At 33.4% G+C, this 27,972-nt stretch overlaps 2 protein-coding genes across 3 annotated transcripts in view; one reads left to right on the top strand and one right to left on the bottom strand.

Moving 5' to 3' along the window:
* Positions 1-14,467, bottom strand: part of LOC125056424 (myotubularin-related protein 8) — a 64,116-nt gene extending 49,649 nt beyond the window's left edge. Inside the window, exon 1 of one of the 2 annotated variants that reach the window (XM_047659510.1) lies at positions 14,187-14,467. In XM_047659510.1, coding sequence (XP_047515466.1) covers positions 14,187-14,210 — 24 coding nt within the window. In that variant the 5' untranslated portion in view covers positions 14,211-14,467. Of the gene's footprint in view, positions 1-12,779; positions 13,016-14,186 lie in introns of those variants that run through there. The other variant, XM_047659509.1, reaches the window with a different exon arrangement.
* A 4,090-nt stretch (positions 14,468-18,557) lies between these two features.
* LOC125056648 (toll-interacting protein-like) lies at positions 18,558-27,744 on the top strand. Its single transcript, XM_047659867.1, has 8 exons — positions 18,558-18,759; positions 19,097-19,216; positions 19,314-19,389; positions 20,064-20,175; positions 23,978-24,092; positions 24,624-24,710; positions 25,093-25,263; positions 26,369-27,744. Exons 1-8 carry the CDS (start codon positions 18,715-18,717, stop codon positions 26,477-26,479), a joined length of 837 nt encoding a protein of 278 aa, XP_047515823.1. The 5' UTR covers positions 18,558-18,714; the 3' UTR covers positions 26,480-27,744.
* Positions 27,745-27,972: the final 228 nt, after the last annotated feature.

Genomic DNA, 27,972 nt, shown 5'->3' with positions numbered 1-27,972 from the left:
ACAGTTGTGAAAGCTTTGGAAACCCAGTCTGATGTCAGAGGCTCTAGGAAACATAAATGTTCTCTTTACTGTAAGTTACGTACACTGTCGTAATCACTGTTGATACTGAAGATTGCGTCGACTAAGTATTCAGTGGATCAGATAAATCGATTAGTTTAAATAGCTGTCACGAAATTGCTCAATAGCAAGAACGATTGAACACCTCCATACACATGAAACCGTTGCTTCTGACTTCGCGCCAGCGTGATTACCAACCAGCAAGTAGAATTAAAAAAGGAAGTAAAAACGTGTTATGGTTTGGTATGGAATAAAACAAAGCAATAGCCACATACAGGTCCGTTCTCCGCGGCTGTCCAGATAACAATGGCTGACTGTGCGGCCAGAGTAGCCACAGGTATAGTTTTGGGCGTGCGCGATCCGCATTTACTTTAATACTTCTACAGTAGGCATCTAAGCATTATGAGTGGTTTACAATAAGCACTGATAATATTAGGTCACTACTGTTGATAGACTTTTACTATGAGTCTGAGATCTGAGGGTACTTTTTTATATTAATATTCGTATAACTTAATTGGCTGATGTTAAACGCTCCTGGTAACCCAAGGTAACTCACTCTGACCCATCTAGGCATATCGAACCATGTTAGCTTTAGAAAACAGACTTTTGCCTGCAGCGGATCAAGCTCCTCTCCTGTTTTTGTTGGATTATGTATATCTTAGATTTTGAATGTAATTATAATGTATGTATAGTATTGAATTCCTCGTAAAGTGCTAATTTGGCAACGACTGGAGTGTGATCAAAGTTTTTCTTTCGCAAACATTGATATGTTGAGGGTATTCCGCAAAAAAAAACGATTTTTATACCCTCGATTATGATTGCCGTTTATTATATTATACAGGTTGTGAAAAATGTTTCTTTGCTGCAAACCAATTTCCTTGTTGTATATCTAATCAAAAAATCTATAATTTGTTCTATAACCCATACAATGCACCTTAGAGACCAATGCACCAGAGGTTCATAAAATATTACGTAATATAAAATAAATAAATCAGTGGCGCTACAACTCTTTAAGGTCTGGGCCTCAGATTCCTGTATCTGTTTCATGATTTGTCAATCTAATAGGCAAAATATAAAAAGTAGGTGATCAGCCTCATGTGCCTGACACACGCTGTCGACTTCTTTGGGTCTAAGGCATGCCGGTTTCTTCACGATGTTCTCCTTGACCGTTTGAGCGAATGTTAAATGCGCACATTGAAACTCCATTGGTGCACAGCCGGGGATCGAACCTACGCCTCAGGGATGAGAGTCGCACGGTGAAGCCACTAGGCCAACAAAAAAATTACTACCAAGGATATTTGTTTGTAAGGAGTTTGTTTGATTTCAAGATTATAATCTAAATAACAAACCAACCACGCCTTCATTTCGCTCGACTGTACTCGGTCCGTATATCATCACGAGAACATTAAATGCTACAAAAACTGACGGTCGATCGGTCGTAAGAACTCAGAATCCACGGACAATCGAGTATTGAAATTCGCCTTAGGTAGAGTTTTGATAAAAACTGGCTTATTTATTATATTATTTTCATTCAAAACCTTAATATTTTTGCAGCTGGCACTTTGCTGGTGAAAAGTTTGAAGAAATCCGCTTAGTTTTAACTGCTTCATGTTTTTAATGATTTTTCTTAAGACACAAGTGATTTTTGTGGATTTTAGTGTCAGTCAGTTAAGGCCTTCCTAATAAGTGATTTCCCCACAACGTTATTCGAGCGAGCGATGTCGATGATTTTCTACATGTAATATGAAATATGTAATATATTAAATTCTCGTGTCGCGGTGTTTGTGGTTAAACTCCTCCGAAACGGCTTGACCGATTCTCATGAAATTTTGTGTGCATATTGGGTATGTCTGAGAATCGGACAACACATTTTTCATCCCCCTAAATGTTAAGGGTAGTCCCCTAATTTTTTTTTTAATTTTTAGATAAATTGTTATTTTTTTATGACACAGCATTAAAAAATACATACCCCTAATTTTCACCCCTCTACGATCAACCCCTATTTTTTATTATAAATGAACATGGCAAAACGACGTTTGCCGGATCAGCTAGTATTTTATAATTTCTATAACCTTTGCCTTTTAAGCCTCGTTATGGATGGATAAAGCTTAGCCGGAGAACGGAGTTACGAAAACTATATACTCAATCTATAAATGGCATATGTATAGAGGATTTGCGCCAAAAGCCCCGAAGGCAAGGGACAAAACCCTTGTTAGCATTATACACTGGTATTAGGGACATATTCCAAACAAAAGTTGTTATAAATTTGCTTCATTAAACTTTCATTTTAATGTAATATTTATAATATAAAAACATCATATAAGTTATTACAGTCAAAACCGTTTACGACGACATCGTTTATAACAACATACCGGTTATATTGACCAAAATCAAAGGTCCCGGCTAAATTCCATTGTATTAGGTTCTTAATATCGTCATTGGCTGTTACGACTATCGGTTATTACGACCAAATATGAGTAGTCCATTCGATGTCGTTATAATGTTTGATGTTTTTTTTAATCTCACCACTGGTACTGAATCTTAGCACCTAACCCGGTGGATCGGAGTTCAGTTTCCGGTAAAGTAATTTTACTTAATAAATACTTGTAGAAGTAACGAAATGTGTTCCAAAGGTCATTTAGGGGGTGAACCTTGACCCTCGGGGCCTTACTGCAAGCTAATATATTTCAAAATTAATAATTATTTAATTTTTTTGTTAACACTTAAATCCATAATTATTTTTGCGGCTTCTCTTGCGATGCTTGTATATACTTAGGCCCACAAGGGCTGACTTTATGTATGTAGCAATTCACAAATGCTATATTACACCTTTTCCAATTGGTGCAAAAAATTTGAGTTACAAACATACAAAATACAAATCATTCCTTCCCAAATTGGAAAGTATGGAAGAAAGATTTCTTGCATAGTAGCAATTAAAAAAATATTCGAAGGGATAAATAATGTAACGTCATACATTATCTCTACTGACAGAATTATCAAACGTCCTTCAAGTTCATTGAAAAGGAACTAATAAGGAGAGCAATCGCAATGAAGCGTTAATAATCGAAGGGTTTACTGTAAAATCTTACAATATTTGAATACTATAGAGTAGAGTTAATTGTTTCTTAATTATCACATTTTTCTTTCGAAAATTTTTGACTTCTATAACTTTTGTAGATACGTAACGCGTTACGACACAATTGAGTAACGAAAAGCTATTTTAATGGAGTGGAAAAATTCCTTGGATTTTTAATTAAACTAAGCATTAAGCATTTCTACGTTGGAACGTAAATTGTAAGCATCAGTTACTTCGGTACTGGTAAAGAGTGGGGGAGTTTCTTGCCAGTTCTTTTTGCCCGGTCTACGCCTATGACTTGCGAACCGGTAGTAAATGTAAATTTAAAATCAATTTAACATCTTTTCTGTTAATGTTCATAAGTGTAGGTACTTATATGATTATTTTCAGTTTGAGTTACGCATTGAATGATGAATCACTGGACAATACTAATAATAGGAAATGTATATATATATAATACTAGCTGACCCGGCAAACTTGGTTTTGCAACATTGAAACATGTTTTTTAGTTCAATAAAAATAACATATAGTACACTACAATAAAAAATAGGAGTTGATCGTGGAGGGGTGAAAATTAGCTGTTGTATATATTTTTGTATGCTGTATCATAAAACAATACCTAAAACAAAAACAAAATCTAACAAACAAAAAAGTTTTGGGGTGGACACTCCTTATCACTTAAGGGTTTGAAAGATAGTAGTCGATTCTCAGACTTACTGAATATGCATGAAAAATTTCGTAAGAATCGAACGAGCCGTTTCGGAGGAGTATGAGAACGAACATTATGACACGAGATTTTTTTTATTAGTCTATAGAGATATATATTATATTTCAAACTCATGCTTTATTATGACGCTGTAACAATAGTCTTAAATTGTGTATACTTTACATACATATTTTACTGTACATATTTTTTTAGTGTATGAATTCTCTAATGGTGATGTACTAGGCTACTCGATTGTGAGGAAGTGGCATGGATCAAGTTTGCGCTGCGCCTTCTAAGCTCCCATGTTACACACATGTGTAGCATACACATGTGTGTAACATTCTATAAATATTTTCATAAGTCTTTCCTTCTTTATACATATGTGATGCTAAAAGAAATTTCGTCCTTTTTCATAAATATAAAAAAATAACTTCTCAAATTTAATGGATAAGATTGCGTCGTTAAAATATGCCGACTGTTACTTGAAACATCTCTCTTAATGCAGTGTACGGAATGTTCAGTGAAAAATATTTTTAAACTGGGTATTTATTATAAAGTATTTTTATAACCGTAAAAGTTCTGTCTAGTAGTAGTATTAGTAGTAGAACGTTTCCAATCAGTTTGCAGTCAACTGCAAACGTGGTAATAGTTGCAGCTACTTACAAACATTGTGTAAAACAAAAAACTTGGCAATTAAAAAGAGCGCCGGAGAGATTATTGCCAGTTCTTCTTTTCCGTTCTACGACTTTGATTTGAGAACTGGCAGTAAATGTACAATTAGAAGCATGTAATGTACATTTCTTTTTTGACGTTCATAAGTGTACATTGTGTTATCTATAAATGATTTTAATTTGATTTGATTAGTTTACTTTTGTGTATATTCGTTTAATTGCACTTTTGGTGTTTCACATAATTTTCTTCTTTATTTTATTCTATGGTTAGTGTATCCGTGAAATAAACATAGAACAAAATAAAGCACAGCATATTGAAAATGTTCTTTCAAACTTTTAAAATATTATTCCTCACTGCCTCCTAGGCTAAATATATTATTAACTAAACCGCCAACATTGGCGTATCCTATAATATTTCCCAACTGAAAAATAGTCTGTGGCATTCGGAAGTTTATTACACCCCAAGGAAAAGGAAATGAGAGCATGACATGCCTCAATCCGTGCCAGCTTTAGCCTTTCCAGCTTTGCGACGTCATTTATCTTCGTCCGTGATTTCTTTCAACTGTCAGATAATAAAGAAAAATTATTGCGAGAAGGTATAGCAAAATTTATTTAATCTTAGTATTGTCTTTTATTGACATAACTTTTACACATTGATACAAACACAACTGTACAAACTGGATTGCGACTGTGGCCTGTCTTACATAGGGCAAACTAAACGCAATATGTCCAGCAGACTCAAAGAACACATTGCGGACATAAGACATAGACGACACACAAAATCAGCAGTCTGTGAACACATACTAGATAGGCCTAATCACTACATACGCTTTGACCAACCGAAAGTACTTGCGAAAGAGAAAAGATTCTTCCCATGATTGGTACGCGAAGCCATTGAAATCAAAAACACCCCAATTTCAATAGAGAAGACGGCCTAAAATTATCAAACACCTGGGATCCAATAATATCCATAATAAAATCTCAAGATAAACAATCCGCGAAAATAGAGGACACCGTTCACCATTTCTGCCAAAACCCTCCATCTTTTAGTCGATACCAACTCCGGGGAAATAAATACAGATAATACAACTTTCTCTGCAGCTGTGATACTTTTTGACATTCAACATCTTTTGTCTTCAGTCACCGTGACCACGCACGCTGTAAAGCACGCGAAACGTCGGATAAATTTAAAATTATGTTAAATAGTTGTAAATTTATAATAATACATAACTTCAATCCGGTCAAAAAAGTTTTTTATTTAAATGTGTAAAGGTTATGTCAATCAAAGACAATACTAGGTATAGCAAAATTTATTTGATCTTTCAACACGAAAATTCTGATAAACTGGTAGTTATGCTAATTGTGAGTCTCGAAAACGATCGCGCAGTATAATTAGTCGTGTGCATACACATAGAAGAAAGCAAGAGATAGATCTTTGTGGAGAATACTTGGGGAGGCCTATGCTGAAAAGCAACACGATCAAGAAACCGGTGTCTAATAGGAAATAAAAAGATATTATTTACTTTAACTAAATTTCGTTAATAACTAAGTAGAAATAAAATAAAATGTAACTTATAAGATTGACAATAAAGGCTGTACGAGCCAAGGCTGTACATTTTGCTCTTTTGCCTGGGGGAGTATGTACGAGCCAAGGCTGTACATTTTACTCGCTCAGGCTTCCTTAGTTTTATAAGCTTAATTAATCCCTATGTAAGTACGTGCCAGGGCTCGTACATTCCGATCATCTACAAGCGTGATGTTTGTCTTATGTAAGTACGTGTCCTGGCTGTACAGTTTGATCACTTATAAGCATGACGATTTCCTAAATCGTTGAAGTCACGCCCCGAGAGTATAGCCCGACGCAGGCACTCTCTTCGACTGTTACTATGCAGTCATTCGTAATTAACTAAGTCAAAGGAGTTTCACCCCGGGAGCATAGCCAGACGTAGGCACTCTCTCTGTTTGTTAGATTGCACTTATTATATAGCAATTAACATACCAGTTATTATTGCGCTCATATTCTATTGTATAACGCGAGTGATAAATATAGAGTAAGTGCAAATTATTCTATTATTTCGAACCCCTGATGATCCAGGAACCGTCATATTCATTTTGAAAATTGAAATGTACAGCCTTGGCTCGTACATACTCCCCCAGGCAAAAGAGCAAAATGTACAGCCTTGGCTCGTACAAAGGCTATATTTATCTTAATATATATAAATTACGCGTCACGTTGTTTGTCCGCTATGGACTCCTAAATTACAGTACCGATTTCAATCAAATTTGCACACCGTGTGCAGTTAACTAACTTAAAAGATAGGATAGCTTGCATCTCAATTTATACCCGCAATATTATTTTATTGCAAAATATTTGTTTATTATTTGATAGTCACAATTCTAACAGATGGCGCTGTGTTGAAAGTAGCAACGTTTCACATAAGCTACAATTTAGAGCTATTACGCACTGTCGACTTGTCGCCGGCGACTCGGTCGCTGGCGACTGTGAGTTTCTACAGTTTAAATAGATGTCTACGCACTTGGTCGTCGGTCGCCCAAGCGACTGGGCGACTCGCCGCGTCGTGGCGACACACAAGCGACTGCCGGTCGCTGGCGACCAATAGGAGCACGGCTTCAAATGGAAGCATTCACACTGCGAGCAACTGTCGTAACGACCGGACGTATATATACGAATGTACTTGGAATACTGTCGCTCAGCTTGGTCTCCTGCCTAGTTGCCTATTTTTTGGTCGCCCAGACGACCGAGTCGCCGGCGACAAGTCGACAGTGCGTAATAGCTCTTAATGGCATAACCACCAAAACACATGGTGGTCTCCATAACTGATGTTCTCCTACCGTTTCCCTTGAATAGTTTACTACTATGTAATATAACAAAAACCTTAGTCACGGCAACGCTTGGCCGGTCTGCTAGTTTATATATGTTTATATATATATATATATACATAAATCTGGAATCCCCATTACGCTATATATGTCGCACAACTGGAGGCTGTACAAAAGAAATTCTTACGTATTCTAAATTATCGTATGAATGGTGGTAGGGCTAGTTATAAGGAACTTTTAAAAAAAATATAAATTACTTTCTTTGAGTACTAGGCGTAATTTGACAGACTGTGTCACTGTTAGAAAAATATGTGTAAATGAAATAACTTGTTCCCATCTTCTCGAACTGATACCATTTAATGTTCCTGCCAGATCTCTGCGCTCGCACAAAACTTTTAACCTTCCGACTCCCAGAACCAACATTGGGTTCCGTGAGCCTCTTCACAGGATGTGTTCCACCTTGGATTCCATCACTAACATCGACCCTTTTTCGCACTCCTCTACTGCTTCATTTAAGAATAAGTTAAAACTCTTATTATCTTAAGCTTTGTGTCGTCTTTGTATTTTTTTATTTTTGTTTGTTTTTGTAGCTGCTAGTTTAGTGTCAAATTTTGCTGTCATGTTTTGTATTGTCTTACTTTGTATTGTATTTTTTATTAGTGAAACTTTTTTTGAGGATATGTCCAATATGTCTATTTATTTTATGTTTACATTTATGTTTATTTTTTCTATATAGTGATGTATCTGTTTAGTTTCCAATAAATAAATAAATAAATAAAAGACAAAGAGGAGCAAAGCTTACAAATTACAGAAAACAACGACCGAAATATGATATAAGGAACGGCCACTGGTTACCTTCATATCGTATTTCGGACTAAAACTTCAGAGGAACCAAACGATACAACATTTACACAGGTTTAGAATTGAATTTTTTTTTGATAGAACAGATGTCAAACGGGCAGGATGTTAAGAAACCGCCGCCTAGTGGCCTTTATAGACCACAAGCCCATGAACAAAAAATACCTGTGAAATGACCCAACGTGAATTACTCTTAGAAGGCTGTTACTATATCTGAAAATAGCTCTGAGCACTATGCCGTCATTTCTGAGCGGTACATGTGAGTACGTGAGTGAATGGACTTTCTCAGGTACAATGGGGGAATTTCGACTAATTATTAATGTACGGCTTTGTTATAAGTATATAGATGATTAAAAATAAATGTCGAAAAACCTAGTGCCGTACAAAAGTGATGGTGCCGGAAGTCGGTGCAAATTTTTAATTCGACGACAGTTGCAGAAGCAATATAGGTCATTTATTACTGTACGGCATTTGTGTGATTCCTTTTGGACACATATACAGATACTTTACCCGTAAACGCCGTACATATTCCCAGCGGAGCGGTCGAAAGCCAAGGGTCGCAACATATGTCTGATTAGCATATAGGTGATGATGATATGAATCACCATAAAATTAAATGATCTTGAGAGTACTTCACAAATAGATAACATTTTCCAGCATGCCGTACATTTTTTGTGGAACACATAGGTGTATGGGGTAAATTACTTTTCTCAGAAAAGAGTCATTTTCCGGTGACTTTTATCTGTACGGCAATAACACAGGTTATTAATACTTTAGACAATCTTCAATAAAAGATAAATGCCGTACATTTTCGATAGTCCGCTACCACCGCCTACCAATACAGGGCGTCCCAAAGTTATGGGAAATGAAGGGAAAGTACCTTAAATATCGTAGATAGGGTACTAATAACTCTTCTTAAGTAACATAGTATTTTAAAAGAAAGGAACAGCGTGAATATATCTTTTTAATCAAATTAAAAACATTATCTATCGTATTCGGCCTAAAAAAATCCCCTACGAGTCTGTTACTTTAGAAAAGTTATTAGGTTTTGGCCATTGTTTCGATTGGCATCATAAAAGTAGGGGTGGTTTTTTTTTTAATTTAAGCCGGTTCGATTTCCAGACGAGGCAAGTAGTTTTTAAAAAATCTTTGAATGCAGAATTACTAACTTTTATAAATAACATAAAGTCTTCTTTTAGTAAAATACCCTATCTGCGATATTTAAGGTACTTTTCCTTCATGTCTCATAACTTTGGGACGCCCTGTATTATATATATTTTTGTTAAAAATATTTTTCCTTTACCTCTCTCTGCTGGTACGATAAGGCTGTAAATATACTTTACAGCCTTATGGTAGTATACTCAGATATGTACAGTTATTAATGACCTTAAGGGACACCTCAAACGTCGTCGAAGTTTCTATCAGCTGTAAAGAATAATCTGGAGTAAAATGTACGGCATCTGGTTTTTTTTGTTTATTTATATTTGTTACATATAAAATAACAATAATCTTTGAAGATATTACTCCCCATATTACTCTAGGAGCATTTGAAAAGTCATCTAAATTTCGGAAATTTCATATACTTTTTAACATAATATTTTTATTTGTTACCATTTATAATGAACGGCTATAATGTACAACGGTAATATTTAGTAACATTATGTAAAAAAACAAGTTGCCGTACATTATTCTCTGATCTTACAGCAGTAAGAACTTGGTAAATCCTGAAATTTCGATAAATATTTAATTACACAAATATTAACTATAATATTTGGACGGCATAATTATAAAACATTATTGTCCGTGTTAAATAATATTTTGAACATGTTGCCGTACATTTTACAATGACCTTAGGGTATATGGGTGTAGGGGTAGGGTTCCGACCCTTGGCTTTCGACCGCTCCGCTGGAAATATGTACGGCGTTTACGGGTAAAGTATCTGTATATGTGTCCAAAAGGAATGACACAAATGCCGTACAGTAATAAATGACCTATATTGCTTCTGCAACTGTCGTCGAATTAAAAATTTGCGCCGTCTTCCGGCACCATCACTTTTGTACGGCACTAGGTTTTTCTACATTCATTTTTAATCATCTATACACTTATAACAAAGCCGTACATTAATAATTAGTCGAAATTACCCCATTGTACCTGAGAAAGTCCATTCACTCACGTACTCACATGTACCGCTCAGAAATGACGGCATAGTGCTCAGAGCTATTTTCAGATATAGTAACAGCCTTCTAAGCGTAATTCAGGTTGGGTCATTTCACAGGTATTTTTTGTTCATGGGCTTGTGGTCTATTAAGAATTGATACGCTCTTTACTTCGGGAAATACTTCAGTGGGCGGCTGCTTTATACTATTTTCTACAATAACAAACTAGTAGACTCGGCCAAGCTTTGCTGTGGCTAATATTTTTGCTACATTACATAGTAGTAAACTATTCAAAAGAAAAGGCACGAGAACACCAATCCACCATGCTTTTTTGGTGGTTATGTCATTAAATTGTAGCTTATATGAAACGTTAGTAAATATTTTGATATATTTTATTTTATTTAATATTTTTTGGTGGTTATGCCATTAAATTGTAGCTTATATGAAACGTTAGTAAATATTTTGATAAGGATCAATACCTAGGTACGAATAAAGAGCCTTGCCTTGAGAGCCTTGAAAATGAAACATAGCCTATGTCATGAATTTTTGAAATCGGTCCAGTAGTTTCGGAGCCTTTCAAACAAACAAAAAAATCAAACCTTTCTTCTTTATAATATTAAGTATAGATAATGTCTGCATAAATTGTTTAAATCCCCAAACCAATATCCAAACAGCTTGATTTACAATTAATTTATAATCTAACGATTAACTTCCTAAACCGTTTCTATTAAGACGAAATAAAGTAACAATATAGATTGTTATAACTCTCCTTATCCCGCAAACAAGGAACGATGCGAGCAACAGGTCCCACATTATAACGTTTTATCATATTTAATGGCATTTACTTGTCACGATTGATACGATAACAATATAATTTAGGTTACAGAACTTTTGCATTTTCTTTTTAATACCCCAAAACGCTTGTATATGTCATCGTAAAATTGTAAACACCGTTAGATTGTAATCTATCTCGCGAGATTGTAAACTGTCGAAAGATTGTGAACCTCAACGAACTGCTTACAATTTAACGTATTCAGATAATTTGACTGATACCCGTGTTTCATTCCTAACTCTATGGATATAGAACGGTCTACTAAAAAGCCGACCAATCAGGGACAGCCTTCGGAGAGTTAACAATTTGACAATTTTAAGATTGTAATTTGACGGTTTCACTTCGATAGATTACAATCTACCGAATAATAATACGTTAAATTGTAAGCAGTACCTACGTTGAGTTCACAATCTTTCGACAGTACACAATCTCGCGAGATAGATTTCAATCTAACGGTGTTTACAATTTTACGGTGACATATATAAATAAACGTTACAGAAAATATTTATATAGACCGAAAAGAATAGAGCATCGGTTGGCCTACAATCCTTTGGACGTTTTCCGTCTTGGACTAGATTTCTGTATCTGTTTTATATGCAAGTAGGCGATCCGAATTCTGTGCCTGACAAGTTTTTCGATCAAACAGGTTTCCTTACAATATTTTCCTTCAGCGTAGTGTGTTTAAACGCACGTAGAATGTCCATTGGTGCGTAGCTGGGGATCGAACCTACGACAAGCTTTACTCCGTAGAATTACTATCAAATTTAATTTATTATTATCGCATGTACCCGTATTGCAAATCAGTTTTAAGTTTAAAGTTAAAATAATACGATGTTTTATGTATTGCATTAGCGAATAAATTAATATATAAAATTCTCGTGTCGCGGTGTTTGTAATTAAACTCCTCCGAAATGGCTCGACCGATTTTCGTGTAAATTTGGGTGCATATCGGTTAGGTCTGCGAATCGGACAACATATATTTTCCATCCCACTAAATGTTCAACCCCTAAATTTTTATTTTTTTGACAATTTTTTTATTATTTTTTTATGATACAGCATACAAATATACATACAACCCTTAATTTTCACCTCTCTACGATCAACCCTTATTTTTTAATAAAGTATTGTTTTATTGAACTCAAAAATAGTTTCCTAGAAATGGTGCTGATGAGCTGAACGCATCTCACTCTCCAACAGCCAAATTTCACTATATATACTAACATTTATATTATTATACTTCAGTCTGTGAAATGAATATTTTTTTTTTTTCATTTAAAAAATATATACGTATAATTTCCAGCGCAGTTATCGTAAAAGAACATCTCCGACACAATTTGTGTTAATACAAATTTGTCATGAGTTCCATAAACCTTAAATTTCAATTATAACTATTACAATTGTATCGTTAACACAAGTAAGTGTAAAAACAAATGTTAAAAACTTTTTGTTCTATTGAATTCAGTGAAGATTGAACCGGGAAATAAATAATAAGTTTTAATTCTACGCATTACACCACATCTCTAACTTTCCGAATTATGCAACCTACTAAATTTTAGACTTACTGAGACTCCTTCTAGCTCACCTTTTCGGTAACAGAAAAGCCTTCAAACTCTTCAGCGGCAACGCAGTCACCTTTCAACCAATTTGCAAACCGGCCTAACTCCCCCAGCATATTTATTGGTGTCAAAGAGAATGCCATGATTAATACGTTCAAAAACTCAAATTACAATGCTCAAATCTCATAAATTCCTCAACATCAAAACAGTATTTTTCTGTTAACTCTAGGAGACAATAACAAAGCGTTAACGTAACACGCGCGATCTTTTTCCCGCGTTTCGGGGAGCCTTTCGCCGGGAAAGGTAAAGACAAGACTGCTCAAAATAGACTACCGCTTTAGTACCCTTAAAACAGCGTAGATGTCGCTTTATCTCCGAGGGGTAGAATCGAGTTTCGAATGTCAAAGGTCGATGGCGCATGCGCGGGAATAACTACATTTCGTAAATTGAATTTTTTAACACACCAGAAGTTGATTTGCAATTTTAAATACAATTTATTAAGTTTTTTATCATTCAAAAAAAAAACAACAACATAATACTCAACCCGAATAATTCTAAATATGTACCGAGATTTTATTTTCTAACAAGATTTTTCTAAAAAAGGGCTAATTTTATGGAAGTATTACACAAAATAATATTTCTGCGTTGTTAAATTTGATAAGAAGACACCAAGTCTCCACCACCACCTATGGTCAGCAAACACAACATTGTAAAAAAAAATTTAGATTACTGTAATATTAAACAAGATATGAGTTATTAAATTCTATTTTACAGTTTACAGTTTTTACATACTTAATTGTGCGAAAAAATAATAATAACAATACATAAATAGCTAAACTTGCGTTTCTGTTGTCTGTTACTTTCTACATATGAAATAATTAGCCTTTATGAAAATCGAACAGGAAACCTTTCTACTTTAATATTTAATATTAAACTGGAAAATTAGGTTATGGCAATATAACTGTATAAATATGACACACACACCACACTGTATAATTACACAGATAATATAGAAAATTCTTGATTTTTGTTAGATGAAGTTTATTAATAAGTAAGTAAGGTTTATATTTATGTAAGGAAACCAAGTGTTTATAATGAGAAGTGTACAAATACAAACATTTTTTGTATTAAAAGATGAAACATACTAATTTCCCAGTTTCCACCTCTTTTTCCAAATTAAGGCTGTTATATTAACCTATTTTACCTAACTAGGATATCCTAAAAACCATAACATATCATGGAAGAATTTTTATATATAACATATCATCTTTAGCAAAACACTAAAGTAATAATATAATAATTATAGTAATAATTAAGGGCATTAAGACATATACTAACAGTATATTTCTAAGCTGGTAGTTAAAGTACCATAACAATTTTGCAATGTTTATGTGGTAACAATAGGCTTAAAAATAAATATAAATGGCACTCACCTTAGGTGTTTGAACAATATCCATCGTTTATTTTGTTTATTTGTCACTCTTTATCAAAGTTTAATCGATACGCCTACTAATATTATATCATTTTTACTAAACTATTACCAAAAAAATATTGGAACACTTTTGTTAGTTAACTTTTATAATTCGTAAATTAAATGCAATTACACATCAACCACTAGAACGATACGAATAAATAGAAAATGTTGGTCATTAACCAAATTCATGCTATGATAATAATATGCTACCTTCTGTAAATATAAATTAATAACATATGACAGATCATCTGTGATCACAGACTAGGATGAAATATATAATTTCTATTTAGCACAGATAACGGTATTTACTATTACATGAAATAAAGGCAAGAACTTGGAGGTGTCGTTCAAATGAACATTTCGTATTTAATGACTATGTAGCGAGTTATGTAACCTAACTTTAGTTAAGTTAAATATAAATATTTTAGGTAATATGTAAATTAGAAGCGTAAACCAAATGTTAACAAACATTGTACACTTGAAGCCAATATTTAGCCCTACTGGTATAGTTTTTATAAACGAATAAATAATTGTATTTAAACATTCTCGTTTCCAATAATGTCCAATAAAATAAGTGTCATTTAGATTTATGAAGCCTTCTCTTCGTAACCACTATACCGCTAATTTTGTGTTATAGACCACAAGCCCATGAACAAAAAATACCTGTGAAATGACCCAACCTGAATTATGCTTAGAAGGCTGTTACTATATCTGAAAATAGCTCTGAGCACTATGCCGTCATTTCTGAGCGGTACATGTGAGTATGTGAGTGAATGGACTTTCTCAGGTACAATGGGGGAATTTCGACTAATTATTAATGTACGGCTTTGTTATAAGTGTATAGATGATTAAAAATAAATGTCGAAAAACCTAGTGCCGTACAAAAGTGATGGTGCCGGAAGTCGGTGCAAATTTTTAATTCGACGACAGTTGCAGAAGCAATATAGGTCATTTATTACTGTACGGCATTTGTGTGATTCCTTTTGGACACATAAACAGATACTTTACCCGTCAACGCCGTACATATTTCCAGCGGAGCGGTCGAAAGCCAAAGGTCGGAACCCTACCCCTACACCCATATACCCTAAGGTCATTGTAAAATGTACGGCAACATGTTCAAAATATTATTTAACACGGACAATAATGTTTTATAATTATGCCGTCCAAATATTATAGTTAATATTTGTGTAATTAAATATTTATCGAAATTTCAGGATTTACCAAGTTCTTACTGCTGTAAGATCAGAGAATAATGTACGGCAACTTGTTTTTTTACATAATGTTACTAAATATTACCGTTGTACATTATAGCCGTTCATAATAAATGGTAACAAATAAAAATATTATGATAAAAAATATATGAAATTTCCGAAATTTAGATGACTTTTCAAATGCTCCTAGAGTAATATGGGGAGTAATATTTTCAAAGATTATTGTTATTTTATATGTAACAAATATAAATAAACAAAAAAAACCAGATGCCGTACATTTTACTCCAGATTATTCTTTACAACTGATAAAAATTTCGACGACGTTTGAGGTGTCCCTTAAGGTCATTAATAACTGTACATATCTGAGTATACTACCATAAGGCTGTAAAGTATATTTACAGCCTTATCGTACCAGCAGAGAGAGGTAAAGGAAAAATATTTTTAACAAAAATAAAAATATAATACAGGGCGTCCCAAAGTTATTAGACATGAAGGGAAAGTACCTTAAATATCGCAGATAGGGTATTTTACTAAAATAAGACTTTATGTTATTTTTAAAAGTTAGTAATTCTGCATTCAAAGATTTTTTTAAAACTACTTGCCTCGTCTGGAAATCGAACCGGCTTAAATTAAAAAAAAAAACACCCCTACTTTTATGATGCCAATCGAAAGAATGGCCAAAACCTAATAACTTTTCTAAAGTAACAGACTCGTAGGGGATTTTTTTAGGCCGAATACGATAGATAATGTTTTTAATTTGATTAAAAAGATATATTCACGCTGTTCCTTTCTTTTAAAATACTATGTTACTTAAGAAGAGTTATTAGGTTTTGGCCATTCTTTCGATTGGCATCATAAAAGTAGGGGTGTTTTTTTTTACATTTAAGTCGGTTCGATTTCCAGACGAGGCAAGTAATTAAAAAAAAAAATTGAATGCAGAATTAATAACGTTTAAAAATAACATAAAGTCTTCTTTTAGTAAAATACCCTATCTACGATATTTAAGGTACTTTCCCTTCATTTCCCATAACTTTGGGACGCCCTGTATTGGTAGGCGGTGGTAGCGGACTATCGAAAGTGTACGGCATTTATCTTTTATTGAAGATTGTCTAAACTATTAATAACCTGTGTTATTGCCGTACAGATAAAAGTCACCGGAAAATGACTCTTTTCTGAGGCAAGTAATTTACCCCATACACCTATGTGTTCCACAAAAAATGTACGGCATGCTGGAAAATGTTATCTATTTGTGAAGTACTCTCAAGATCATTTAATTTTATGTTGTTTCATATCATCATCACCTATATGCTAATCAGACATATTATGTTGCGACCCTTGGCTTTCGACCGCTCCGCTGGGAATATGTACGGCGTTTACGGGTAAAGTCTCTGTATATGTGTCCAAAAGGAATCACACAAATGCCGTACAGTAATAAATAACCTATATTGCTTCTGCAACTGTCGTCGAATTAAAAATTTGCACCGACTTCCGGCACCATCACTTTTGTACGGCACTAGGTTTTTCGACATTTATTTTTAATCATCTATACACTTATAACAAAGCCGTACATAAATAATTAGTCGAAATTCCCCCATTGTACCTGAGAAAGTCCATTCACTCACGTACTCACATGTACCGCTCAGAAATGACGGCATAGTGCTCAGAGCTATTTTCAGATATAGTAACAGCCTTCTAAGCGTAATTCAGGTTGGGTCATTTCACAGGTATTTTTTGTTCATGGGCTTGTGGTCTAGTAGTTATAAGCTCATGTATTAAACCATTAAAGTCACTTGTTACCCAGTAAGCTTCAAACAAAGAGTTTTATTTAAACATCTCCATACAACAACCACCACCGAACTTACTCGCACACAAATTTATTTTCAACGTTTTATTTCGCACCCAAAAATCTTTGCCAACGCTCAAGCGCGCACACCAAAAAAATTAATCTCCTAAAATGTATTAAAAGTCATAAATAAATTTTAACAGGGAGTATGAAAAATAACCCGTTTGTAATTAACAATTCCGGACAAATGAAAATTTCCAGTGTATCACGTAAAAAAATAAGGAATCTTTTGCTCCGATTATATTGTACGTGCGTATGGGTAGACTAGACAGAGACTATCTAAAATTATAAATATATACCTTCTTTTAACTATATTATTACAATTACAGTTACAGTAGTACTTATGAATATTCATTAAAAAGTGGAACTTTATTTTTTTATTAAAATGGTTACTTCAAAAACAACTAAAACAATTTTTTAAATTTAGCAATTAAACAATAATGAGTTGGCTGGACCGCTGGAGCTTAGGGCGGCATATTGTTGGGCGGCATTTTTTTTTTGCAACCTAATAGAAATCAAACAGATTTTGACGTTTTCTGATGTTTTACAAATGTGCGACAACTTTTGCCGACGACTTTCCCCTCTCACTTGTTGTGTCACTCACATTGACTCATTGTACATATGGTGTAGCAAACTTCCATATTTAAGAGTAAAACAGCTAGTTCGCCGCCCCCCATCTGTGCTCCCCAGCCTCAACCTACACTTTATATAAGTGAAAAGAGCGAAATTGCAGAAAATGTATTTCCCTCTTCGCCCTATCAACTTATACATGTCAGTCCTACTACTGGTTGGAGGCTGCGAACTGGATGGTTTGTGTATAATTTTGTGCTCAAAAATCAAAACATTATTTTACCTGCCATTTAATTTGAAATTGTTGGATTGTTAAAGTAATCTAGGACATGACAATTGTAGAGGCGCGAGCGGCACAAACTTCCCAGCCTCTACCTTGAAAATTTGTAAATCCACCACCGCTTAACTGATTGTTGTTGTAAAATGGTATAGTTCTTAAGAAATGTAATATGGCTTTCTTTATAAATTCAATTAATATTGACACTTAAAAAGGCCCTCTAACCATATTACCACAGAATAAATTGATATTAGGCTCGCACAATGGACTTTACTTTTCTTGTCAAGTAGTTGTCATGTTTTTGTCATGTCTAATGTCATTATCTAATGTAAATTGTAATGATAATTCACTAGTACATAGTTAATAGTGGCTAGTACTATAATCTAAATCTATATCTGTGGTCGCTACTCGCTACTGCTAAGTGCTAAGTGCTATAGGAATGCAGCTGAGTCTTGACTGAGTTGTTGACGCAGATATTTGCGGAAAAGTTAATATATACGTAGTGGTTGAAAAATTTAAACAAATTATTGATTTTAATCGTCTAGGAAATATATTGTGAGGGTTTTGCGACTAGGTACCGATTACAATGGCTGCCACAACAAACGACACAACAGAAGATCGCCGTCGTCGGGTAAGCGAAATTCAATAACAATATCATTCAGGTTTCTTTGATGTTAGGTGAATCATATTCATAATAGAAATTATTATACTTATCGATGTTACGCCATAATTTCGAGCTTTGTTTTTGTTTAAACCGGTTGTTTAAAAGTAAAACTTTAATATTTATATTATGGTCAGAAAATTCTCGAGTTTTCTTAGGGGATATTCTAGACTTAAGATTTTATTATTAGATTAAGACATTGCATTGTTTTATTTATTTTTCTCCTTACTGCGATAGTGTTGGTAAAAATTATGTGCATTGAGTAGTGTTTACATACAAATTGCATTTTACAATGTATTATTATTAGGTTCTCCTGGGACCCCTACCAGCTGGTTTCCTACGAGCAGATTCAGATGGACCGCCTGAATCTGTTGATGTAGATTACGAAGCTGCAATGGCTCTGCAGCAACAGCTTTGTGGAGCTACAGTAAGTGTTTGTATTTATTTATTGCTTATAACATTTAAGCATAACTTCCTTTTTTGTTACATTAGTGTGAATTTTGTAAAAAATAATTTTTTTAAAGATGCCAGCAGCCGGACCTCCTCTGACTGCTCGTCTAAGTGTAACTATAGTACAAGCTAAGCTGGTAAAGAACTATGGTAAGTTTATTTTAACAAATTCTCTCAAAATTATATTAAAAATGGAAATGTTTATAAACAACATGTTTCATACATTTAATTTGTTATAGCATATTAATCAATATTTAATTGTAAAATCCTAATTACAAATGCACATTCAGAAGCACTACAACCTGGTTCCTTTCCTCAAATTTCTGCATCTGTTGCACAGCTCTTTTTTAAAGATATAAATAGGATCAGCCTATTTAATCTGACAGTGATAAATTTACAATCCATAGAGACGGAAGTAGTCTAAATCATCACTAGGGCTACTAACCATTTGTTTTACTACTCCGCATTACTGCTAAATTTTGTTCTATAGAGTTATTGTTTAGTAATTTGAATAACTTAATAATAATACAGTGGTAATAAAAATTCTGTGTAAATCGTTAATCAGCCTGTTCTTGACACATGTTGTTGATTTTTTAATAGACTTGACAGTTTTCTTACTATAGTAGCCTTCACCTTAGTAGCAAGTATAAATAAAGAACATAGAGAGAAAATTACATTAGCTGTAATTTGAATGAACAGGTTTATGGTTTAGAGTTTTAGATGTTTACTGCTATCATAGACAATAAATCTATATACATGAGCTACTTTCTAACAAATTATTTAATCACCAAAGTTTTCACTATGATTTTTTTAATCTTTCCTAGGTCTAACCCGCATGGACCCCTATGTTCGTTTGCGAGTCGGTCATTGCATATATGAGACGCAGACAGACCCAAGTGGGGGTAAGACACCTAAATGGAACAAGATGATACATTGGTTAGTATATTTATTTATGAAACAATGTTTTTTTTATTATAGGCCTTAGGTCAGGGCCTCAAATTTCTGAATCTTTCAATCTAATAGGCAAGTAGGTAATCAGCCTCTAGTGCCTGACACACGACGTCGACTTTTTTGGGTATAAAACATTCCTTCACCGTTCGAGCGAATGTTAAATGCGCACATAGAAAGTCCATTGGTGCACAGCCGGGGATCGAACCTACGGCCTTAGTCATGAGAGTCGCACGCTGAAGCCACAAGGCCAACACTGCTATCAGGAGGTTGTAGCGCCACTGATTTAATTAGGCCTTAGAAATCATGAAGTTATTAAAACCATTTTGGTATTATTATAGGAAATATTTTATTACGTTTTGCATAAAAGGATTTATCTGATTACAATTTTATTATTTTGTTGCTATTTTATTGAGGGCTAACATAACATAAATAATCACTAACTCGAAATGTACTTTATTATAACTTTATGTATAGCATTATACTTTTAATTAATTACGAAATATGTTACGTTTTAAGTCACTACCAATGTGTTCAAGGGTTGTATGTCCTAGATATATTTACGCATTTAGCAATTTTTAAAGAGTTTCAAATGGTCAATGATAAGGCAATTAAAACTACATTAAAATCTATTACGTAATTATTAACAAGATAAACCGTACAATTGGAGATGTAGAGTTTATTATACAGTTACCTATGTCTTATTGATACGTTTATTTTATTATCTAGATACGTTTATTTACACTTCGTTACTTTAAACATACATTTAAAAACAGGTTACTTAAGTACTTAGACAACGGCCTTATCGCTAACAAGCGATTTCTTCCAGGCAACCAGGTATAAAAATATAGCAGAAACACAACTGATGGTACAAAAAGTACATATATAATTAACAAAAAAAACAAAATTACATATTAAGCTAGAAATACTAACTAAAACTAAGCCTAAATAAAAAGTAATAATATAATAAAAATGTAAAAGCTAATCTTAGGGTTAATGAGTCTAATGTTTAAAATTCTCGTGTCACAAATGTTCGATCCCATACTCCGAAACGGCTCGACCGATTCTTATGAATTTTTTAATGCATATTCTGTAAGTCTGAGAATCGGTTACTATCTTTCAATTTTTCAAAGGTTTTACAAAGAATACTTCTACAATTTCTTATAACGCGGTAGGTCCGCGGGGATTTCTGTATTTCTGCGTTATTTGACTGAAGCTGCGTCATCTGTTGTTAAATAAACAAATAGGGTATATTTTCGATCTGGTTGTTTTTCCGAATGTTTATAAACAGGATTTTTATTTTCGTAGTTGACCTTAAAGTATTAACAACCAGATTGCTTTGTACTAGCGTTGACAAATTTTCCATACATTTGACAGTCGTATTTCTTTCGAAGGGAAATGCTATATATTTAATTTATTTCATTATAGTTTCTTTTCTACACTGAGACATTTAACATTACGATCTAGCGTTACCTAAGACTAATAAGTAATTTAAGTCTAACCTAATTTACGTATAATTAATAATAGTGTTAGAATTAATATATTCCTTTTATGGTAAAAATTAATTGACTCGAAAGGTGAATTTTTATTTCGAATGTCTATGACAATGTCAAGAAGATATTTACTTTTTGTGCTATTCTCCAATTCCTCAAATTCTTATGATAATGTAACATTCATAATTTGTAATATCTAAAATTGAATTGCTCACTTAAGAAACTTTTATTATAGGTTTTAGTAAGAAATTACAAATAATTATTAAAAAAAAAAAATAGCCCCCTTAATAATCAAATTGCCCCCTTGTGGGGCGTGGGCGTTGGGAAACACTGATCTAGATTCTTATACGCAATAAAGTACAAAACTCTACAATAATAGTATTGTTTTTACAGTATGAAATATGTTTAGAAAATTATGGCCTGAATCGTTTTAAAACTATTTTACCTCGAATTCTTTATAAATGAGAAATATTACATTCATTTGCATTTTAACATTTCTTAGAAATATAGTCGAATAATTGTGACACATTGCATAAGTATATTGCTAGAATGACCCAGATGATATGTTTTATATTTGTTTAGCACGTTAATATAGTATAAAATATCTTAGCAAATAAAACATTCATTCAGATTTTAAATAAATGACGTATCTACGTAACAGCGGTGACCAAACTGTAATTAATAAATGTTTTTAAGGTTTCATTGTATTTAATACTAGCTGACCCGGAAAACTACGCACCGCCTAACAGTCAATGAATGTCGTGTCAGATTGAACTTAATTTATTATATGAAAGTAATATAATTAATTCAAAAAAAATATGAAGTTCACAACTTTTTAATGAAATTAACACTTATACAGTGTAATGTCTTTATAACGAATTTCAAGGGACCGAGCATTATTATTCGTTATAGGGAAGTCTCGTTATACGGAGAGACGAACAAATGTATGGGTATTGGGTTAAACCAAATACATTTAACTAATTTTTACGTTATAGAGAGGATTTCGTTATAACGAATAGCATTATAAAGAGGGAGAGTTTACCGTATCGAGGTGATGAACATTAAATGTTTAACAGTTGCAAAACCAATTTACATTTTGTATTGCAATACGGATACATATACAAGAAATTGCAATCGGTCCAGCCCTTCTCAAGTTATAAGTATTCGAGTTTAGAGATTCAGGATTTCATACAAATTGTGTATTACCTATATGTACAAAAGTGATATGTTGAAGAAAAATAATATACTAACAGTTTAATCGGTGGCCTGAAAAGTTCGTAGGCTGACATAGACGCTATTGTATAAGAAACATTAATTAATGTAGTGACGAAATAATGCGTCATGTATAAGCCTACATGTGGGCTGATAATCTTTAACAACTATTATACGTAATTTAATATTCGTAAAATCCCATCAACTTAACGTAAACCAAAAGAGTGTTAATTATATTAGATATATTATTATGATCAGTATTAAAATATCATTACAATATGTGGCAGTGTAATTATAAAAGTAACACAAAAAGGATTGTTATTGGAATATTCACCTCCGTTAGTGTGTGTTTGTGATGTTATTTAACCTTCGTATTTAAATATATTAAAAGTTTCTTATTTTCTATTCTTACAGTAACTTAATAGAGAAAACAGATACTTGTTAATACAATTAAACTAAGAATATCCTACATATAAACAAAACAAGATAACATAGAACCTAAACCTTTTATTACAAATTATAATGCAATCCTTGTGAATTCAGCCAGAGTGCGCAAGAAACGCGTAAAAGGTGCGTCTTTAGGTTAATTTGTACACGCGAGTAGCACTGCTAACAATTGCGACCTGATAATAACGAACACTAAAAGATATACAATTTGCTGCAGTTAGAAATTATGCCCATATATATTTGATTTATAGATCTTATATAAATAATTGTGGTTGGTTACTCAATTAATCCAAGGGTTAATTGAGTAACCCTTGGATTAGCTTTTACATTTTTTTAAAGATTTTACTTTATTTTAGTTATAAGTAGTGTTACATGTTATTTTGTTAATTATTTATGCACTTCTTGTACTTTAACCCCCTGTAGGTTTTTTCTCTTTTTGTTGTTCTATACTAGGGTTGCCTGGAAGAAATCGCTTATTAGCGATAAGGCCGTCCGTTGCCGTTGTTTTTTATATGTATGTTTTTGTATATGGCAACGAAGTGTAAATAAATACTGCATATCATTATTTTTGTGATATTATGATTAGGACTAAGTAGTGAACATGAGAGTATGTTAAAAACATTAAATTTCGTTTTCAGTCTGCTCCCTCCTGGCGTAAATTCCATTTACCTGGAAATCTTCGACGAGTGCTCTTTTACTATGGACGAACTGATTGCTTGGACTCACATACAGATACCTGCTGCTGTACTCAATGTATGTATCAACAATGAAACTTTTTGTTTATGCGAGTTTATACTGTACGATCGGAGATCTGACGTTATTATATAAATTGTTAAACGGCCAATCACCAGAATTTTCCAAATTACGTAGTTAAAACCAACCTAGAACTTCAGACACCTCTCATACCAATTCTTCGCGAATATAACAGAATAAACACTACTTTCTTTTTTTTTTTTTTTTTTTTCTAGAGCTTTATAAATTCGGTAGTGGGCTTATCAAATGAACGTCAACAGTAAAGATGTTAATTTGATAAATTAACTTTTGCTACCTGTTCGCAAGTCAAGGGCGTAGAGCGGGCAAGAAGAATTGGCAAGAAACTCTCCGCCACTGTTTTTAATCGCCAAGTTTTGAGTCAAACATTATAATCAATAGCAAGGATTATAATCATTTAAATAATCATCAAATTTATAACTAGAGTTTACAAAGTCAAAGTATGTGTAAAACAATATAGGTTATCGAGCCATTATTATATAAGCGTGGAAATAATATGCGAAATATGTTTAGGGTGAAACACACGAAGATTGGTATCCATTAACCGGCAAGCAAGGAGATGGAGTGGAGGGGATGGTCAACCTGGTTTTAAGTTACTCAGTAAGTATAGATATATAAATATAAATTTTTTGCTTGGTGAGCAAATGGTCATGTACTTTTAATAACAAAAAGCATATTGCGTGACTGAGAAACTTTTTTTTTTTAAATTGTAACATTAATATTTATAAGATTTTTCTAGAAAATCCTTAGGGTGAGACTTAGACTTTAGACTGACATGCGGGAGATGTGCTTAACTAAATCTCGGCTCTGAGTACAGAATTTAAAGCTGGATCAAAGAAAAATAATATCTAAGACGAATCACACTCTAATTTACGCTTAGTCAACTAAGTTTACTAAATGTGACATTGCTTAGAGACGCTGTCAGTTGCGTCACAAAAAAATCCAACAGATTATAGAACAAGGAGTCTAATTTATTTTCCAGGTTGGCCCAGCCGCAGTACCGACTTTCCCGCCAGTTCTGGTGGTGCCATCGACAGGTATGGGCTACGCTACCATGCCAATGTACCCAGCAGGTACTCCCCATACGTACCCGCAACAGCAGCCGCAACAACCCCAACAACCACAACCCATTACGGAGGAAGACCTTGCTCAGGTAGAAATAATTGTTTTTTAATGTTTGCTAGATTTTTTATTGAATTTAGCATAACCACTTCTTATTTATTTGTAAGTTATCTTACAGCAACACATATCTATAATATAAAAGAAAACAATGTACAAACACTACACTTTGACAACAAGAACAGATAAAAACGAAAACTGAATTTTTTAAGAAATCTCTAAACAACGCCGAAAAATATCTATGGTATCTATATTTAAGACATCTTAACTGGCTCAGTGGTGGAAGGGATTGCAAATTAATTAGGAAATAGATATAAAAAAAGAAAAAAAAAATGTGTAGTTTATTTTGTTAAAATCAATTAAAAATATATATGTAATAAGATTAAGATTACTTTGTTTTTTGCAAGAAATAAAAGTAGGTTTATTTATTATTTTATTTAACTCCGTGATAAGATCGTGAGACTTTAATCCCTTTTTTTTTTTTTTTAATAAATGTGAATGGTGTTTGAGCACCTTTCATGACTTGGATATCCATTATAAGCTTATGCTTAAAGTAAAAAATCATTTAATCACATAGGTAACATAATGTACAGTTATGACTCGTCAATAAATAAATACATATTAATGCTTCTAATTATACATTGACTGCCAGTTCTCAAATCAAGGGCGTAGAACGGAAGAGAAGAACTGGCAATAAACTCTCCGCCACTCTTTTCAATCGCCCTTTTTTTTACACAACGTTTGTAAGGACCTGCAACCATTACACCATGTTCCACATGACATATTAAGTAATTAATAATTATAACATAAATTAAAACTTCCCTAAAATAGAATAAAGTGCCCTTGGGTCTAAACACAGAAATTAATGATATAATATCTGTTTACCTCTGTGTACACTGTCGTAATAGATATTGGTAATATTTCTTTAACACTTGCCTTCATTGAAACCCATCAAGTAATTTGCACCACTAATGATTACATATTCAAAGAAAAAACTTTTTGCCGGATTAAAGTTATGTATTATTATAAATTTACAATTATTTGACATAATTTTAAATTTATCCGACGTTTCGCGTGCTTTACAGCGTGCGTGGTCACGGTGACTTCATATTCAATGATTACATATTCTTCTATTCCAGATCTACGAAATGTTCCCAAGCATCGACAAGGACGTGATAAAATCTGTGGCTGAAGTGAACCGCGGGAACAAAGAAGCGACAATTAACTCGTTACTTCAAATGTCAGAATAATGAATGTATGCCTTATAATCATGTTTAAGAATCATTAATATTAAACAGTAGATTTACCTGGATTCCTATATTTTATCCGTAATTTTGAATAGTATTGAATAAATACTCGAAATTATTTTACCACAGTGCGGAACAAAGTCCCCTTTCAAATTTGTATGAAGACGGAACAATCATGAATTAACGAGATTTTATGAATTGACTGAAATGTTCTATTGACGGATAAATCACAATGCTAATTAAAATATATTTCAATGTATAATTAGATATTCACACATAACAAAAGCCGTGTGAAGTTGTAACTTGAAACTACTTAAAGTAGAAAATTTTGGCCAAAGACCTTGTCTCCAAATCATGTAAATATTTAAAAAAAAACAAGGGACCCCGAGAAATTCTTATTTCAAAATTCTCTTGTATCTCAGTTGATAAGGTCATGCTGAGGTCATGACCCCTTAAAGGTGAACGACCCCAGGTAGATTACGATACAATGAATTTTTTTAATTTCAAAAAATATATACTGGCTACTATATGTTTATATTCACAAGGTTTTTGTTATTACCATTAAAGGCCTTATTATGATAGCTTTTCCGTTAGGTCTTAGTCGAAAATCGCTAGCAATTTTGTATTTTTTACGTGCTCATATATCAAGTAGTTTTAATTTGTATTAGATTGTTTAAATTAAATTTCATATGCCATTATAGCCTTAGAAATGAAGTTATTTATTAGCACTATGCACCTTGCACCTGGTCAAGCATGAACCTCCAGCAGAGCAGTACTGTGTATTTTGCTTTCAGTGCGTCATTCCCATGGCTCGGAGGCGCTGCTTAACACATCCAGCCTATACAGATACCGGCAAACTTCTTGAGCATTAAACAAGGGAGTGGGGGAAAGTTTGCGCATCGCGGGACACAAACGTCAACTGATTTACCACGATCACGATACCTAAAAATAGCTTCTGCGCAGGCAAGGACATTTGTTCAAGATGTTTGCCGGTATCTGTACATTTAATGCCTTATCATAAAAAATCTATTTAAGTTTAGTTGGAGGAAATAAAAAAATAGATTTATTACCAAAATCTATGTAAAAAAATATTTTAGTTTATTTTGACTTAATAAGCAAACGGCAAACAAGTTACACTGTTTTTATATATGTTTATTAGATTGTTAATATGGCACCTAGCTGAATATGTGCCAAATAATTTGCCACGCTTTACTTGTATTATACCTGTTATATTTATTTATAATTAAATATAAATGATTTATTAAGTGTTGCGTATTTTCATTTTCTCCCTACCAGCTCTTTCCGCTTGACCGTATTTTACGAAGAGCGATTCGAATCGTCAAAGATCACACTAAATTTTTCTCTACTTTTTTAAGACCTATCGATACCAAGTGGTGGAGGCCTGATGACCTGTAACACAGGTACTCTTACCTTCATCAATCAGTCTCAACTAGAATTTTCCCTTAATAGAAGAAGGACATTTATTAGAATAATAT

The sequence above is a fragment of the Pieris napi genome, chromosome 15 (genome assembly GCF_905475465.1).
Source record: "Pieris napi chromosome 15, ilPieNapi1.2, whole genome shotgun sequence".
NCBI classification, from domain to species: Eukaryota; Metazoa; Arthropoda; class Insecta; order Lepidoptera; family Pieridae; genus Pieris; species Pieris napi.
This window is presented reverse-complemented; position numbering and strand designations above follow the sequence as displayed.